Source organism: Phodopus roborovskii, unplaced genomic scaffold, assembly GCF_943737965.1.
Source record: "Phodopus roborovskii unplaced genomic scaffold, PHOROB, whole genome shotgun sequence".
In the NCBI taxonomy this organism is placed as follows: domain Eukaryota; kingdom Metazoa; phylum Chordata; class Mammalia; order Rodentia; family Cricetidae; genus Phodopus; species Phodopus roborovskii.
The window spans coordinates 7,164,577-7,182,307 of NW_026126434.1; the positions used below are offsets into that span (position 1 = coordinate 7,164,577).

A 17,731-nucleotide genomic window follows, 5' to 3' on the forward strand; every position below is an offset into this window, starting at 1 on the left:
ATCATCAGTCCAGTAAGTTGATGAAACAGAAGGACCAGTAAGACTGCTCTATGAGAGGGAAAGAAACCATGGATAAACCATAAAGAGAAAAAGAAAATAAATGACACTACTTGGAAGCTTACCATGGAGCTAGTAACAACTACTTAAATGGCAACATATTTTGGGAAGCCACATCATCATGGCCCTGCAGAGCCAGTGACATTGCCATTCCCCAGTGAAAATAACATAAATGGAAAGGGTGTAACCAATGTTTCTATTCCCTCCTTTCCCCACCATCCAAGAAACTCTCTTTTCCTCAAAGTACAGATGAGGAAAAAGCAGGAATCCTTGGGAGCCCAGATACAGCATTTGTAGATGAGCTGCCAAGACCATGGTCACTAGGGGGCTCCAGAAAGCAGTTCCCTGTATGTGAGACCATACTGCTCTGTGCTTGTATTTTCTCTAGTCTCTACTCATGGGACTGAGTAGGTTTGGGGAGGGATTTTGTCAAAACTCATGGTCCATTCATCCACCCACAGGACCTGAGACTCAAAGATATGCTGCCTGCATACTCATAAGTGGAGGCCTACATGGGGCAAGAAGGGCTGGCGAGTCCTTGCAGTCTGTCAATGTGGTTCATTCTGAGAGCCTTGTAGTTATCATGCCTGCTGGCTAGACAGGATGCCATCCCTACTCTTGGGTTCCCACCTGCTAACTGGCAGGTTAACTACCTGTCCCTCAGGGAACTGATGCCATCTTGGTGGGAGGCTGCAGGTTCTGGTGGAGGCAAGATCAAGGTGGGACATGTACAAAAGAATGGGAGCAGGGAAAATACCAGGATGAAGAGCCAAGAATTCAAACAGTGGAAGGAGGAAGGACATGCTCAAGGTGAAGGGAAAGGAATTATCAAAGGAGACATGGGAGATAGGGTCTTCATGCAAATGCCTGCAAGAACCATTTTCTTTACTTTCATGTGATTACAGATGCCCATGGTCAATGAGCAGGGAAAGCATAGTGTAATGAGAGGGATAGGGAGATAAAGAGAGAACTACATTCACATAACCTACTAATACTTGTTGTATTTTATTACTAGTTACTGTTATCAATCCCACAATATATCTACTTTATAAGTTAAAGGGTATTATAAGCATGTATGGATATGAAAAATCAGAATATATAGTTAAGTACTAACTGTGTGATTTGAGATAAACAAAGGGGATCTTAGGATAGCTCCTTCTAATAGAGGACAACTGCAGAGTATACAAAAGCCTAGTTGAACACAGGAGTTTGAGAAGCAGACAGACCTGCTTTCAAATTCTGGTGCTTCCAACATCACTAGAGCCTCCACTTCTCCTTCTGTAAAATGGGAAGATAGGGTATGTTCATTGTCTAGGATGAGTGTGTGTAGATGCTATTAATATGCACTCAACAACTCTTGGCTATTCCATAGAGGATAAGGATGTCTAATACATGCAAAGGAAAACGACAATAGGAATCATCACTAAAAGTTCTAAGAAGTATAGGATTTTAGGGCTGTGCAAGTGGTCTGAGGGACTTTAAACCAGGGTATAGCAGGGTATACCATGATACAAGGAAGAGACCTGGTATACGGAACCAGGGCCTAAACCAGGAGCTATCCAGAGATAAATGGTAAGCAGCTTCAAGGGGTCTGATCCTGCACAGCATGGGCAGAAGGCAACAAGCAACTTCTGAGGTACTGTAGCTCTGTCTGAGATAGGAACTCCAGGGATGGACTCAGGGATCTGGAGGAACCAAGTCCAGAATCCAGATTCTGAAACTGGTTACCTTGGGAGTGTGACAGTATCATGCCTGTCCAAGAGGAAGTGGCTTATGAGAAGTTGATAAACCAGGTTCAGACATGTGGCTTTGAGAGATGTAGCAGGCATGGTGAACTCTGGGTGTTCTAGCTACCTTGAAAAAATATTCCAATTTGAGAGTGATATCCTACATTAAAGATATCTCTGTCTCTCTCACTCACTCCCTTTGTCTCTCCCTATATCTTTCTGTGTCATCTTTCTGTGTCTCACAAACATACTCTACACATGGTAGAAGGCAGCTTCATAGGCCCAAGCTTCTGTTAGTAGGGAAGAGGCATTTGATCCTCTGGAGATACATGTCCCTGTATTGCCAGAGCTGGGTATAGGAAAATATGTTCCTATACATGCTTTCCCTGAGAAAAGAAAACACAAGGCGGGAGCCATGTAGATCTTTGGGAGTGAAAGAAATAATTCAGGTTTTAAGGGATAACAAGACAGAACTCTAGTGCACCATCACTAGTGATGCCTAGTATCCTCAGTGGGTTCAGGGTGGACTCTGGTACCCAGTGTCTAACACCATCAGTGAAAATAGGGTGGACTTGGATACCTGCTATCCAACATCATCAGTGAGTTCAGAGTGAAGTTCTTGTGAATTTTATGATGGTATCTGTCTTAGTTAGGCTTTCTACTGCTGTGAAGAGACACCATGACCACAGCAACTCTTAAAAAAACATTCAATTGGAGTGGCTTACATTTTCAGAGGGTTACTCCATTATCATCATGGTGGGACAGGTGGTATGCAGGCAGACATGGTACTGGACTCGGAGTCCTATATCTTGATTGCCAGGCAACAGGAAGTGAACTGAGACACTAGGCATGACTTGAACATATATGAGACTTCAAAGCCTACCTCCACAGTGACACGCTTCCTCTAACAAGGCCATATCTAACTCTCACAAAGCCACAACTCCTAATAGTGCCACTCCCTTTGGGAGCCATTTTCTTTCAAACCACCACTGTATCCATGTCAAAAAGAAACACAATTGGCACAAAGCAAGGTTTGAAAAGACATCCAGTGACACAGAGAACTCTATAACTATCCACAGGTCTTTCATGAGTATCTGTGTTTGCTTATATTAGCCAAAATTCCAGTCTATATTATGCAACCTTAGCCTGTGGCAACCTGAAAGCACAGCTGTGTACATCACAAGTGCTCTGCAGCCATCTCACCTTCTCCCAGACCCCTTATCCCTTTCTCTAACCCCAACCATGCTGATGTGTACAGCATTATACTGAGGGTTCCTTGGCACCTTAAAATTAGAGATACAGTTGTTGTGTCTGGCTGATCATTTTCAGTTGAGTTTCCGGACTCATCAGCATTCTAAGATGTTGAACTCAAAACTGCTGAACTAGAGAGTGCTACCATTCTCCTGGTTACAAGTATCTCACCATTCATTCAGCCCAGCCAGCATGCCAGAAGCGTGTCTAAACTGAGCGACCCTGTTGGCATAGCAGTCATGGGTTATCTGCATCAATTAGCCAGAATAATGGTCTTTCCACACCAAGCTTCTCAAAAAGAAAATGAAACCCTGCCAGTCATTACTCCTGCATGCAATGACAAGCAGTATCAAAAGAAATTGGTTTGGCTCGGGGCAGCATAACATGGTGCACAATCCATCACCATAGCAACCACGATGGTGTGACAAGTATTCTCTTCTATTGGTTTCATTTTACATGTGAGGAGAGTGAGACATGGGATGGCTAAGTGGCTCCCCCAGTGCTCTAACCCAATGCTTGTCCATATGCCATTGTGCTGTTGTCGTGGCCAGGTTAAAGAATGGCTCCTACCAAGGCATATCAGTATATTAAATGCCATTAGGTTCCCACAGCATTTCACACTTTGTTCTGCATTTATAGAGAGAAAAACACTGTTGACTGTGCAAGTAATGGATTGTTCACTGCAGTAATTGCCCATTTTAGCAGTTCCTAGCCCTGAGTTGGGAGGCGTTTTAACAATATCCTCATCTGGGGCCCAAGGTAGGCTGTTTGACAAAGGTTTAATTGCATTGGCTGTAGCATTCAATATGATAGTACTTCCCTTACTATATACTTAATGTACCTCCCCTTTGCAAGGGCAGAGAACTCCCTGCATAGTGCCTATGTTCTTTATGTACTCATGTTAGCACTTTACAGGGGTGGGAGCCCCATACAGACATCGCTTCATCAAGAACAAATTGCAGAAAGCAAAACAGACAAAAATCAGCACCCAGGAAAGGACTAGGTGTAGACACAGGGCTCCATAGGGATTGGAGGAAGACAGAGGAGACCATACACCCTATCACTGCCCAGTTAGAGGAAGGGGCAGGACACAAGTTCCTACAGTAGTTTGAAAATACCATGGGTGAGATGTTAAGAAAACATGAAAAGGATCAATTCATTCATTCAAACCCACAGGAAAGAAGGAGGAGATGGGGGAAAGTTCAGGCAAAGTTTTCAAGAGATCATAATCCCTGCACCCTCCAAAGGTGGTAGGTGCTGTGTAGGCACAGAGGGTGATAAGTGTTCAGGCAGAAGGACTAGCCAGGGCAAAGGCATGGCAGTGAAAAACAAAATAGTTCCTCTTCAGGGTAATTTAATTCAGTTTGTTTGGGGACCAAGGTTTATGAGGAACAGTCCAGTGTGGGTGGACAATTTCTCTGCAGAGATGAATATTAAATCTGAAGGACTTATGGAACTCAGTGTGTAAGGGTAGATGGAGAGGGGGTGTCCAGACAGAGATAAGGCATGTGCAGAGACCTGAGGCATTGGGAAAGTGAGAAAGGTTGGTGTGGAAGAACCAAGAAAGGCTGTAGTTGGCAGAAAGGCAAGCAGGCACATGTCACAAAGGTGCTTTCAGGTGGTGTCAAGGAGTCCAGGTTTTTATCTGAAGGGGAAGGACACTGAAGGGTTTTAGATAGCAGATGTAGACTTTTCAGTCTACATTAAACTGAAGTAATAAGTATTGAATTTACCCTCCCTCTCAGAGCTGCTAAAATATCAGACAAATATACATGGCAGCAGCTTTTGAGACCCTAGACATTAGACAACCAAGGACAGTGTTCCATGAAGAAAGTGACGGCGGCACAGGAGGGCAGTCATGTGGAACCTCACAGGGCATGGTAACGGTGAGACTGGAGGAGAGCTGCACAGAGAAAGCCCTGTGTACTGCTGGGAACTAATCCACATATGCATCTTAACACATTACCGATGCCAAGAAAAGAAGGGAAGAAAGGACTGACACATACTGGAAATAGTGCCTGAGTGCCTGCTTTCCCAGTCAGACTGGGGGAAGAATAAACCTCCACACATTTGCAAAACCAATGGGCATGGCCTCTGTGGGAACTGAGCACAGCTCTAGTTTCAATACACAGGAAAAACCAGGATCAAAAGGGCTCAGACTGCTTCCAATTCATTTAAACACATAACAGACTAAACTCAGGGACATTTATTGGTATACAGAAAAAAAAAACCCTCTTTGAAAACATAGAAATCAATGTGTTGACTATGAAGGGAAAACCTAAACAACAACAACAACAACAACAAAAACCACACAAAACACTAGCAGTATAAACAGGCCAGAGGATACAGCCCAGAACCAGCCAGTTGGTAATCAACCAGGCATTTGAAAATTGGGAGTTTGAAGACATTGAAGAAGATAGAGCTACATTCTATACATTCACATTCATAAAGCTGAGACTGGAAAAATGAAAAGAATAAAATTAAACTTGTAATTTGGCATTAGACAGTGCTAAACAAAAATATTAATGAATTGAAGGTATTGCTATAGAAACTACAAAAAAATTGAAACAGGTAAAAGTGATTTCTAAATGCTACAAAGAAAATAATTGAGTGTAGTGGGAGCCCACAGAGAAGGAGAGAATCACTGCCAGCAGCACGTCTAATAGGGGTTCATGCCCCAGAAGCTACAAAAGAAGAAAAAATCCAGGGAAACAGGTGACCTAGTTAAAAATGGGCTATGGATATGAACAGAGAATTCTCAAAAGCATAAATAAAAACATATAAGATATACCTTAGAGATGTTCAACAAACATAGCAATTAAGGAAATACAAATCAAAGCCACTTTGTAATTTCATCTTCCTCTCATCAAAGTAGCTGAGATTAAGAATACAACCATTAACAAGTGCTGGAGATGATGTGGGGGAGAGGGTTGCTCATTTACTGTTGCTGGGATTGAAAACTAGTCCAGGCAGTCTGGAAATGAGTGTGGAGAATTCTCAAAAACCTACAAGTTAATGCCCCATGTGACTTAGCTATACCACTCCTTGGTATATGTCCAAAGGGCTTAACCATCCTACTTCACAGAAACAGCCATCTTCATTGCTAGGAAATGGAAACAACCTAAGTGTCCTTCAGCTGGTGAATGGATAAAGAAAATGTGGTACATATGCAATGGAATTTTAAAAAATGGAATCATGAAGTCTGGAGGGAAAAGTGCTATGCAAGCTTCCAAGAGAAAAGCAACCAGTAGTCCTTCCTAGCTATAAATCCTATGAGCCATCACAACAAGATAGCCCAGTGTTACAATAGTGGTCCTTATAGCTTGGGAGTAACCAACCATCTCATTGAACTTAGGGCTTGCTCTAAAAGAGGGAACCCATGCCTAGTATTATGAACCTAACCAGTAGCTAATGAAGTCATGGGTCTTAGAGAAGAACCTACTACTACCAGTTTCCTAAATCAGTATAATTTCGTATTCAGTCGAAGTACTGATCTTTTTACCCACATGTACATGTAAGCTCTTACCTGTCATCAAAGAAGCTTCTGTTTATAGCAGAAGGAAATCCTTATAGATATCTGCAACTGATTAAAATGTAGAAAATAAGTGACTGTGGGGTGCCTAATCCCAATTATTATATGTGGGACACAAATCCTATACCTAAGGCTCAGAGAATATTGAAGAGGGGGTAGAAAGATTCTTATTGCCAGAGGACCAGAATATTTGCTGCTGGATCTTGCATATATGACAGGAAGGCTACATCTGTAAAATCTAAGCAATATTATTTCCTAAACAAACTTAGACAATGACAGCACCAGTTGACAAGGCTACTCCTAAATGAAGAGATACAGGCAATTATAGCTACTAAGAGAGAAATCTCCAGGGATAAAGACCCTGATAGGTTATCCGATCCCATTGTGCGTGCGTGTGTGTGTGTGTGTGTGTGTGTGTGAGTGTGAGTGTGTGTGTAATAATTAAAGAAGTGATTAATTTGAAGGAGGGGAATGAGTTGGAGGAGGGTTAGGAAGGGATGGAAATGATGTAAATACAGTACTTATCCAGGAAATTGTCAGAAAAATCATAAGTTAACAGTGTTAGTGAACAATGGAACCACCTTAACTAACCCAGTATGTGTATAATTTGAACTGTCAAAGGGCAAATAGGCAGGATAGAAATATAATTTGAAGGAACAATGACCAAAGTTGCTGTGTTTGATAAAAATTATTAATCAATTTCTTCAAGCAGTTAGTGGATTCTGAAACAGAAGCTTTTTAAAAAAAAAACTGCAGCAATGCAAATCATAATCAAATTGTTCCAAATCAATGATAAATGAAATCTTAAAAATAGCCAGAGAAATACTATGTTAGTAGCAAAAAAAAAATAATAAAGGTAGAAATGATGTAGGTATCATATAGAGAAACCAAATGAGGAAGCAGTGAAAAACTGAGGTGAATGTGTTTATCAATTTTTGGTTCTATACCCACAAAAATGATTTTTTTTTAAAAGTGAAGAAAAGTAAAAAAAAAAATCATTCAGACATAGTGAAACTTCCATATATTGTCAGAAATAGAGCTACACTATAGAATTGTTCAGTTTGCTTAAAAGAAGTTGAAAGTATAGAGATCCCCATTGCAGAGTAATGAAAATCACCAAAAATGGTAATCATATAAATAAAAGTATATGGTTTATTTTCTTTTTAAATATCTTTAAAATACAATGGACAGTTCAAATACAGCCAAGACAATATCATTCTGGGATTTAAACTCATGTAAATTAAAATCTACAATAGACAGAAGTCGGGGAAGAAAGGGAAGTACTGCATCCTGCTGTCAGCTCTTCTGTTGTGTTGAAGAGTTGTATGATGGCTGGTTAAAGGCCACAATAACAGAAAGATGCAAGCAGCCATTCCACATAGAAACAGAACATTATGGTAAAGGAGACAAATCATATTGCAGAAACATTCAGTTAGTCCCCCAAGAAAGATATAAATGGCAGAAGGAAATAAGGAATACATAGGTAAAAGAGGAAAGGTGTAGTACAGTGATAGGCTTCAACTTAATCATACAAATATCACATTAAAAGTAAATGGCCTAAAAAGACCAGATAGAGCTGGGATTGCGTTCTCAGATTTTGTTAAAAGCAAGCAAACAGAAACAATCCCAACTTGTGCTATGAACAAGAGATGCACTTTCCTACTTGAAAGTCACAGTCAGGACTAAAGGAGAGGACAGGAGCTACATGTGCCACTTGCAGCATGAATCCTGCATGACTGCAGCTGTGCTGCTGTATCTCATGGATGAAACAGTATATGTGTACACAGGTACACCTATCTCATAGAGATGACAGTCTCACCATAATTGCTTCATGCTTCTTATTTTATTGAAGAGAAAATGAGGTGTTGGGTCTAAGGAAGCCCCACCCTCAGTTGCCAGAGGTGCAATTCAAATCTCTGTCCATCATGGCTCCATCCTCCTATCACCTCTGTTTGAGAGCAGAATCACATCAGTCAAACTCCAAGGAAGATGCATGCCAGGAAGCTTAAATATTTTGCTATGCTTTACATTTCAAAATGGTCAGGAGAGGACCATGAGGATGGGATGTGCCATGCTAATATTAATATAAATCATAAGAAAATTGATCTACTAATATCAGACAGGAGAATTTATAGCCATGAATTATTAGGGATAATGACAACTACATAATAGCAAAGACTGAACTCATTAAGATGGCATAACAATTCTTAGTATTAATGCACCAAATTATAAAGCTTCAACAATACATAAACAACAGATAAAGCTGCTAACAGAAATAGAGAAGTCCACAAAGGTAAGATTGCAATCTCTCTCAAAATTGTATCAACTATTGGTAATAGTATAGATCTTTAGTACAGCCATAACCACTTAATTAGCTTTTAGTGAATATCCTACCCATCAACATCAAAATACACATTATGTGTGATGAAGGCCTCTGTGAGAACACACAGACACTGCCCTCATGCCTGGTGGTGAGAGCCGGACACTTTCCTTGCCCTCTGTGAGAACACAGATGCTGCCCTCACACCTGGTGGTAAGAGCCAGACACTTTCCTTAGAGAAGAAAGATCACCTCTTGCTTCTGTTCAATTCTGCACTGGAAGTCCTTGCTGGGCAGAGTGGGAAGGTATACGGATGAGGAAGGAAGGGTGAAACTTCTAGTTGTAGACATAAGGATCTTAGACATGGAAAACCCTAAGGAATTCGCACACTCATACACACACAAACCTACAACTTAAAAATGAATTCAGCATTTCAAGATACAAAAATTGTTATACAAAAAACAGTTGTATTTCTATATATGATCTGCCCTCCAGAGCTGTGAATCTAGTAACAAATCAAAAAGATTTAAGGGGAAATGCATCTGGATTGAACATGCAGATTTGATCATTTCTTGGTTAGTCTCTTAGATAATGTCAGCTGACCCTGGACCAGCCCATTCTCTCTGGCCACCACACTCTGTCCCTTCCTACTATGAGAACTTGCTGTAAAAGAACAAACAGGTTGTGCTTTCCCTCAGTGGATCATAACTATTTCAGACCCACCCATACTGCTTTGCCTTCCTCCTGCAGTGTTAGTTGGTTTGCTGGGGATGTTTTTTTTTTGTTGTTGTTGTTGAAAAAGGGTCTCATATGTAGCCCTGGCAGGCCTGAAGCTCCCTATGTAGCTGGTCTCTGGCTCATAGAGCTCAGGCTGCCTTTGCCTCCCAAGTGCTGGGATTAAAGGCAAGTACCTGACCTCCTGCAGTATTAGTTATCTACTGACTGAAGGACAGTTGGATTCCCTTGAACTCCCTACCCCTCCTCAATAACAAACACCAATGGCAGAATAGCAGTCCAAAGTTAAACTTGGCTAACAAATTAACAAAGCACAGCCAAGGGATTACTTACAGGGACAAGAATGACTCCGCAGCAGTGGCACCACAAAAAGCCCACCTGGGCATGGGTGAAGGGCTTGGAGGCTCTGAACCCTTGCAGTTCCCTGCACAGTCCATCCGAGAGTCTCTTCTACCATACTGCTCACATAATCTACTGGCTGCCTGGGCCTTATGCGTATTTTAAGCTTCAGTTTTTTGAGACTTGGAGGTCTTGTTTGCTTTTTGAGTAAATAAAATAATACAAAAAAAAAAACAAAAACAAAAAAAAAAAACAAGCTTCCCTGTGTCCCTCTGGGAGAAAATGTTTCAATTTGGAAGAAACCATACACAAAGAAGAGTCACAGAACTAGCTGGAAGACCCAGGGAGGGCACAGGGTCCAAAGACAACAGTTGGGGGTGAATTGGCTCACTGAGATTTCATAGCACAGGAAGGAAACTAACACATAAAAGGTAACCAAGAAATGAAGAAATCAGACAGAGACAGACATACAGAGAGCAGAGGAAGGTCTTCCAAAGCAAGGAATAAAATCCACAAAAGAAGGGAAAGAAAAAGCAGGAGCTGTGAGGGGAAGGAATGAAATGTCTGTGAATCAGAAACAGATAGATCTGCTTTTAATTTTAGAAATAGAAAACTATGTGGGTAGCATGAACTGTGGAGTGTATATATTTCACATTGTGGTTGTGCAAAGGGATGTGCCAGGATAACAGGATAGAGATGAACAGGTTGAAAGAGAAGCATCGGCTGGAGGGTGGATTGGGGTGCTCATACTGCTTATGATGGTGCTTTCTAAACAGAAAATAGAGCAACCAGAGACAGAAGCATCAAAAGCATAGTCACAGAGAATATTCCAGAACTGGATGAGTTCCAGGGTGATTCCAGGTACTGGAGACAGATCAGGGAGTTGAGTGGGGAGGACTGGTGTTAATGAGAAGACCATGGTGTCATCAAAGTGCAAACCAAAGACCAACAGACCAGAAGGGAGGGGGACCAGCCTCGGGAAGGTGTGTTCTCTACCAGCCTTTATTGCTTGGCTTGAGTCTTCAAAGGATATGTAGCTGCTTTGACATTGTTACCTAATAGGATTACTGGAATAGAGTAAGAATCTAGGCAGCCTGTGTAATAAGCCATGCCTGTGTCATTGAACATTTTTTTCTTTCTCTAATGATTAATTTCAATGAAATGATTAGTGATGCTTCAACTGGGAGTTCTCTCTTCTCAAGTAATCACTCATTCATTAAAAACTATATTAAGTATCTTCTACATGCCTGGCACCATTCCAGGGATGTGGAGTGTATTATATTAGTGAACCAAACAGCCATTGTCCCCAGCCTCCCAAAGCTGAGCTGACAGTGTAGTGAGAGACAATGAACAACTGACATATGATAGATGAATGACTACATAGACTGTTAAGTGGTGCTAAATATCTATAGGAGGAGACAAGTCAACGCACTTTTCATTGACTGAATGCATCTTTCTAGAAGGCGGAGCATGAGGCTGCATGGGATGCCCTGATCAGCCCTAGAGACAAGAGTTTCTGGGACTCCAGGACAATGGCTTTTGGCTGGCTGCTGTCACTTCCTCTCAAGAACTGATAGGTTATGCTAAAAGGGGTTCAGACAGGAGGCAAAGCCTAGGAGCCCACTGTCCTAGTCGCAGAGTGATGAATGACCCCAATAGCTTCATTGATCTTGCATAATCACTGGGCCTTTCCCTCAAGATATGAGGCATATTGTCCATGATGTCCAAATGCTAGGTTCCCAAACTGTCTGAAAACTCAAATAATTACTAGAAAGAAACCCATACCTCAAGGCTTTTTCTATGTCACCTGGTATATTACAGGATTACGTGTAGCCTTAAGATACCACAACAGATGTCAGACCTAGCACATGTCAGAGGAAGAGCTAGCTTACAGCCAAAGGCCTGGAGTGTGATGTAGAGAGGCCTCTCGCCTGCAGACACTATTAAGATTTCCAAGTGTTTTAAAGTCATAGCATGTTGGAGCCTGAGGATATTGCTTGCATTGTATATTTTTCTCATATTTATGAAGTGAGGAATAGTACAAGTTTTGGTGGTAAAAAATTATTGTAGTGTGATTTAAAAAAATATGAGAAAACACTGGATTAATAGGGCCTGGCATGCCCTAGGACACTTGGGATAAGGACTGTGCTGAGTCAGAGTAAAGAAATCCAAGTCTGGAGTATTCAGAACCCTCAGAGGCCAAAGGTCAAGCCTGAGAAGAGAATTCGCTGTAATCACATGGCCACATGCACTAAACTTTCAATTCACCATCTCTCCAGCTACCCATTCCTCAGCCCAGGCCCTGGACCGACCAACTGCCACTGTGTCACCACTGCGCACTCAGACTTCTCCATCCCGCCTACCCACCACCAGCCTCCGACCCCGCTCTATGGTGTCCCCACAGCACAGCCAGCATCCCCCAACGCAGATGTGTCCCCGGACAGCCATTCCTTTCACATCAGCAGCATCAGCCATCACACCTCCCAATGTCAGTGCTGCCAACCTCAGTGGGGAGGTTGGAGGGGCACCCATCAGTGGCCTGACCATACCCAGCCCCATCAACACAGGGAACAAGCCAGATGACAAGAAAAATGAAAAGGTAAGTGGGCCATTCTGGGCTAACCCTGAGCCTGAAGCTGGCTGGTTATTGGGTTCCTCTCAAACAGTAGCCAATGGTACTTTGGATGGTTGAGGCCTCTGGCAGGGATAAAGGCCAAACCAAGAAGGCAGCTCATTAGAGTAGAATCAGGCAAGCCTCAAGCTTCTGCCAGGGCCAACAATCCCACTACAGTTTGGGGTAAATCAGAAAGTGGCATGTCCCTCATCCACACACCATGGTCCCTCCTATTAGAAGTTCATTGTAATATACCCATCTTGTCAGAACAAGCCTCTCACTGACATGTGCCAGGATAAGACAGTGAAAAATAAACAAATCTGCAATATCTGTGGTATGAACAGCACCCTGTCCCTTGGATGTGTCATTCTTGTGCAGTTTGCAACCTGTTCAGCCATATGGGAAGGACTTGTGGACTTGTTTCTAAAGAAAAAAAAATGGGGGGGGGCAGGAGGATGCCAATCTGCTAGTGGATATGGATGACATTTTCAGCTATCTTATTTTATAAAAGATTTGAGTCAATGAGCTGGTCCTGGTGGACAGCAACTAGGTAATGAGTAGCCTGGATCAGACTCTGCTTTTATACATTAGTGATCTCCAGATGAAATTCAAGCCACAAAACTAATTAAGAATATTATAGTAGCTGTGGCTTTAATCAAAATAAAATTGGAAGGTCAGGTACCTTATAATTGCAAATTATCAAATGCACTATCCAAAAAATATTCCAGTGTGCTCTAGCCTTGCTGCTGGGCTGTCTAAGGTTGTTTGCACAGTGTGTTTAATGGCCATCTTGGTTTTCCCATATTCTGTAGCAGCTTTAAGATATTTCCATATGACATCAGATTCTGTGTGTTGGCCAGGTTTCCTAAGTATGCCTCACATGTTTGAGGTGAAGACAGCCGCTTCAGGACATCCTCAGCCCTAATTTTCAGGCCCTATTGTTCAGCTTCCAAGGACATTCAGACCCCTCCTTTCTGGAACCTAGGGATACCCCAGCAATGATCCAAACTCTTCTCCATAGGTGACACTCTCAGCCACCCCTGTCACATGTGGACTGGGTCACAAGAGACTGGCCTCTCCTGGTAAAACCAGGAGGGCAACCACACTATGAAGTAAATATGGATGCTATGTTTTGCATCTGTGAGTGTTTAAAAACCAGATTTTAATCTGCTCCCTTCCACCTTGCTGCTTTTGTCCTGAGACATGGCTAGCTGTCTTCAGGAGGTAGACAGAGGTGGGACGGGGGGGGGGACTACAGGACAACCCTCTGCACTCAGGACTGTTTTCCCAGAGATGCAATCCACCATCCCCTTGAGCTGAGGGCAAACCATGGGCAGTCTGGGATTTGTGTCAATAAGCATTTCTAGCTCTTTGTCCCAAAGCCCCCTGTGTAGTTTGTGAAACAGGTACAGCTGCCTTCCACCAGCTAGCACTAAGTGCACTTGTTGAGCTAGCCTTCACTGGACTGTCACTCCTCACCATAGCTGTGTTCCAGAATGCAAAGCTAAAGAAGCCAGCAGACCTGGCTGCACAACTGGTGTCACACAGCAGGCATTCTTCTTTCCCTCCTAGACAACAGATAGTCTAGGAAACACCAAAAGATCTTTGTCCATGATTTCTCCTCCTTTGGAGTACCCATTGATTTGCGACAGCTCATAAAGCAGACTGTGCTGTTTCGGCAGGAGGCACACTGAGCTGTGTGAAGCTGAGTGAGTGTGAGCTTTGGCTCAGCCAACCCCAGCACGTCATCCTGAACAGCACTGTAACACAGGGCCAGGAGGCCAGAGTCCTCATGTCAGCTCAACCCTCTGAGCCCAGGCAAGTCCCCCAGTGTATGGAGTATGGTTTTTGTGTCCGCCGCCTGGTCTTGTCCCGCCACCGCGCCAGCCCCAAATAACACAATGAGACTCTGTATTTGATATAATCTGTTGGCCTGGTACTAGTTTCTTATTGGCTAACTCTGTCTTAAGTATTAACCCATTTCTGCTGATCTATGTATTTCTCTTACTGGGGAGCCGGCCGGCATTCTGCTTTCTCCAGACTCTTCATCTTGACTCCTTCCTTCCTACCACTTCCTCTTTCCTCCTTGTCTCCTAGTCCCGCCTATCTAACTTTCCTATTGGCCAACATTAACCAGTATGAGAAACATATACAGAATGACATCTCACTACACCCAGTATCTCTCAGCCTCAGGATTACTTTTTTGATTGTGAGCCTAGCCTTTAACGGCTGAGCCATCTCTCCAACCCCCACTTCAGGATTATTGAGGGAAATGGGGAATATGGTGAAAAGACTCTTGGAGTTTCTTTCCAGTTCCAACAATCTATCATTCTGTAAAACTGAAACTGTGGTCATTCATAACAGAAGGCTCAATTTTTTCCAGTCCACAGCATGAGGGATTTTCCATGCTTTTTGATATACAAATGTCATCAGACGCTTTCTGTAAACTTAAAAGTGTCTTTGCTTTAGGATGTCTTTGTAAAATTGGCAGGAGTAGCTGTGTTTCTAACCACATCTCTGCTATCCCTTTCAAGGTAATGCCAGTTAACCAGGCCCCTAAAGTTCAATGTTTAAAGTGGGAGTGCCTTTTAATTGTTCATGCAAATACTATAAAGAAAATTACTTGTTTCTATCAGTCAAGAATCCCAGAGAAATCAAATCTGTAGGAGACTGATTGATCAATAGAAAAGAAACTGCTAGGTTCTTTATTCAAAGATATTGGTGCACATAATTACTAAAGTCCAAAACCTGTGAGGCAGGTTTGAAATCCAGAGGACAGGCCAACAGGCAGGATTTGTTGTTCAATTTGAGGCAAAATGTGTTTGTCCTCAGAAAACCTAAATTGTTCTTCTTAAGACCTTGGACTGATTGGGTGAGTGCCACTGTATTTTCAAGGTACATACTTGAAGTCATCTTCTAAAGGAGGTTAAAACTGAGTTACATTTTAAATATTAACTTTAGCCATGTCTACAAATTGCTTTCACAGCAACATCTAGCCTAGCATTAGACCACATAACTGTGTGTTATAGCCTGCCCAAAGATGGCCTCCTCTTCTAGGGTGAGTGTGTTTTTTATTGCTCTCAAGATTATCAGCTGCACCATGCTAGGCAGAGCCTAACTTTGCTATTGTCCTTGTTTGACAACTGACTATGACTGGTTGATAGCAGATAGAGGAGACCAGGATCATGTATCAGCTTGGGCAGGCTGTGACACCTATGTGTGGTGGTTTGAATAAGAATGGCCCCCATAGGCTCATATAGATGAATGCTTAGTCACCAGGGTCTGGTACTATTTGAAAGGAGTAGAAAGATTAGGAGGTGCAGCCTTGATAGAGTAGGTATGGCTTTGTTGGAGGAGGTGTATGTCACTGGCACTGTCAGCTATCCCTGTCTGTGGGCCAGGGTGTAGCTCTCAGCTACTTGTCCAGTGCTATGTGTGCTACCATGTTCTCTGCCATGGACTAAGCAAGCTCCCAGTCAAATGCTTTCTTTAGTAAGAGTTGCTTTGGCCATGGTGTCTCTTCACAGCAATGGAACAATGACTAAGACACAGGAACACAGAAAAGCAGGGAAGAGGAGCTCTGGGCTCCCTGATGGAGAAGCCACAGCATCAGAAGTTCAGCATATGTTTATTCTATACAGTTGAACAGAAAGACAGGGTTATCATATACAACTGAACAAGGAAGTGTGACCATGCTTAGCTTTTTTTATGTGGTTTTTGGGGATCCAACTCAGGTTAGCATGACAGACTGATCTTTCACTCTTTCTCTTAAAAAAAAAAAAAAAAGTAAAGTATCTCTGAATATACAGGGTTTTTTACAGCCAGAAAAGGATCGGCATGATTTGCATATCTGTTTTAGAATCAGTATATGAAACAGCATCTCTGCTTTGTTCTGTCCCATCACTTCTCTTTCTGAAACAGACCATCTTGTATGACTCAAGGAAATGTCACTGTAGGTAATGTAACAAATTAAGGCATAAGGATCTGAAACACCACTGCATTTCTCATGCAAACAGACCTCTTCCACCGTGTGGCTAGAGTGACTAGTCCCTTCCTTTCTTCCAAGATGCAGGCTCATTCATCTGCTACCAATACCACTACAGAATATGGATGCAGATGCAATGGAGGGTTTCCCTCAAGTAGGTGATATTATAACCCCAAAGTGATAGATGGCTCACAAATTTCCCACAATCTGTTGATCAGAGATGACTGCCTAGCCCTGCTGAATTCCAGACAGACCAGGAAGTAGGTTTCCTGTGCCTGGAAAGCAGAAGGTACATGGTTATCTGGCAGAACAGTACAAGAAGTAGAATTTAGAGCAGTCTCCTGGTAAGTTTTGATAATCCCAAGTGGCTATCATGGGGAACTTCCTTCTTAGTTAACAGTGGTTTCTTGAAAGCACTAGAAGTATGTCATGTTCAAGGATTTTAAGAGGGACATCAGGGATCCGGTCTAGGAAGCTAAAGGTGGCATTGCTAGGGAGAGAAGTCAACTACGAGCTTCTGCTGGAACAAGCATGGAACTCTGCATCTTTTGACCCATGCTGTGCCTTTTCTCCACCCCAAGAATTCAAGAAGTAGCAGCAGCTATAGTCTACAACATACACACAGGAGAAAAGGGGAGAGAAAGAGGAGGGAGGAGGATGTAAAGAGGGATAGAGGAGGAAGAGAGAGAGACAGACAGACAGATAGAGGGAGGGAGGGAGGATGGAGGAAGGAAAGAAAAGAGAGAAAGGGAGGAGGCGGGGGATGTTTCCTTTTCAGGGCACCACCACAGGATATGTCTGGCAGATAGCAATAGACGGGGAAACAGGACCTAGACCAACTGTGTCAAACACAGGGATTGTGTACCCTGAGCCCTGGGTGCTTAGCCTGAGGCTGAGTCCTCTGTGGCTACTAACTCTTTCGTTTTGGGATAAGAATCAATTTCATGATGTCATGACCTGAGCTTTTTTATGTGAGAGGATCTGCTGCTGATGCTTTCTCAGAGTGTCTGGCAGTAAGCAGCTCTGTGTATAAGCCAAATGGCCTTCTTTCACCAAAACACAGAGCTCAGGCTGCCTGAAAACAATAGCATTTCCTCCAACCCTAACCACCCAACAGGACCAGGACAGCTCAATTATATCACAGTGATGGTTCTGATTAAAGGTAAATCCA

General features: G+C 42.7%; 1 protein-coding gene across 1 annotated transcript in view; it reads left to right on the forward strand.

Moving 5' to 3' along the window:
• Sh3rf3 (SH3 domain containing ring finger 3) overlaps window positions 1–17,731 on the forward strand; it is a 272,428-nt gene that overhangs the window by 233,666 nt on the left and 21,031 nt on the right. Inside the window, exon 8 of the mRNA XM_051186721.1 lies at window positions 12,241–12,560. Within this exon, the coding sequence (XP_051042678.1) occupies window positions 12,241–12,560 (320 nt within the window). The remainder of the gene's footprint in view (window positions 1–12,240; window positions 12,561–17,731) is intronic.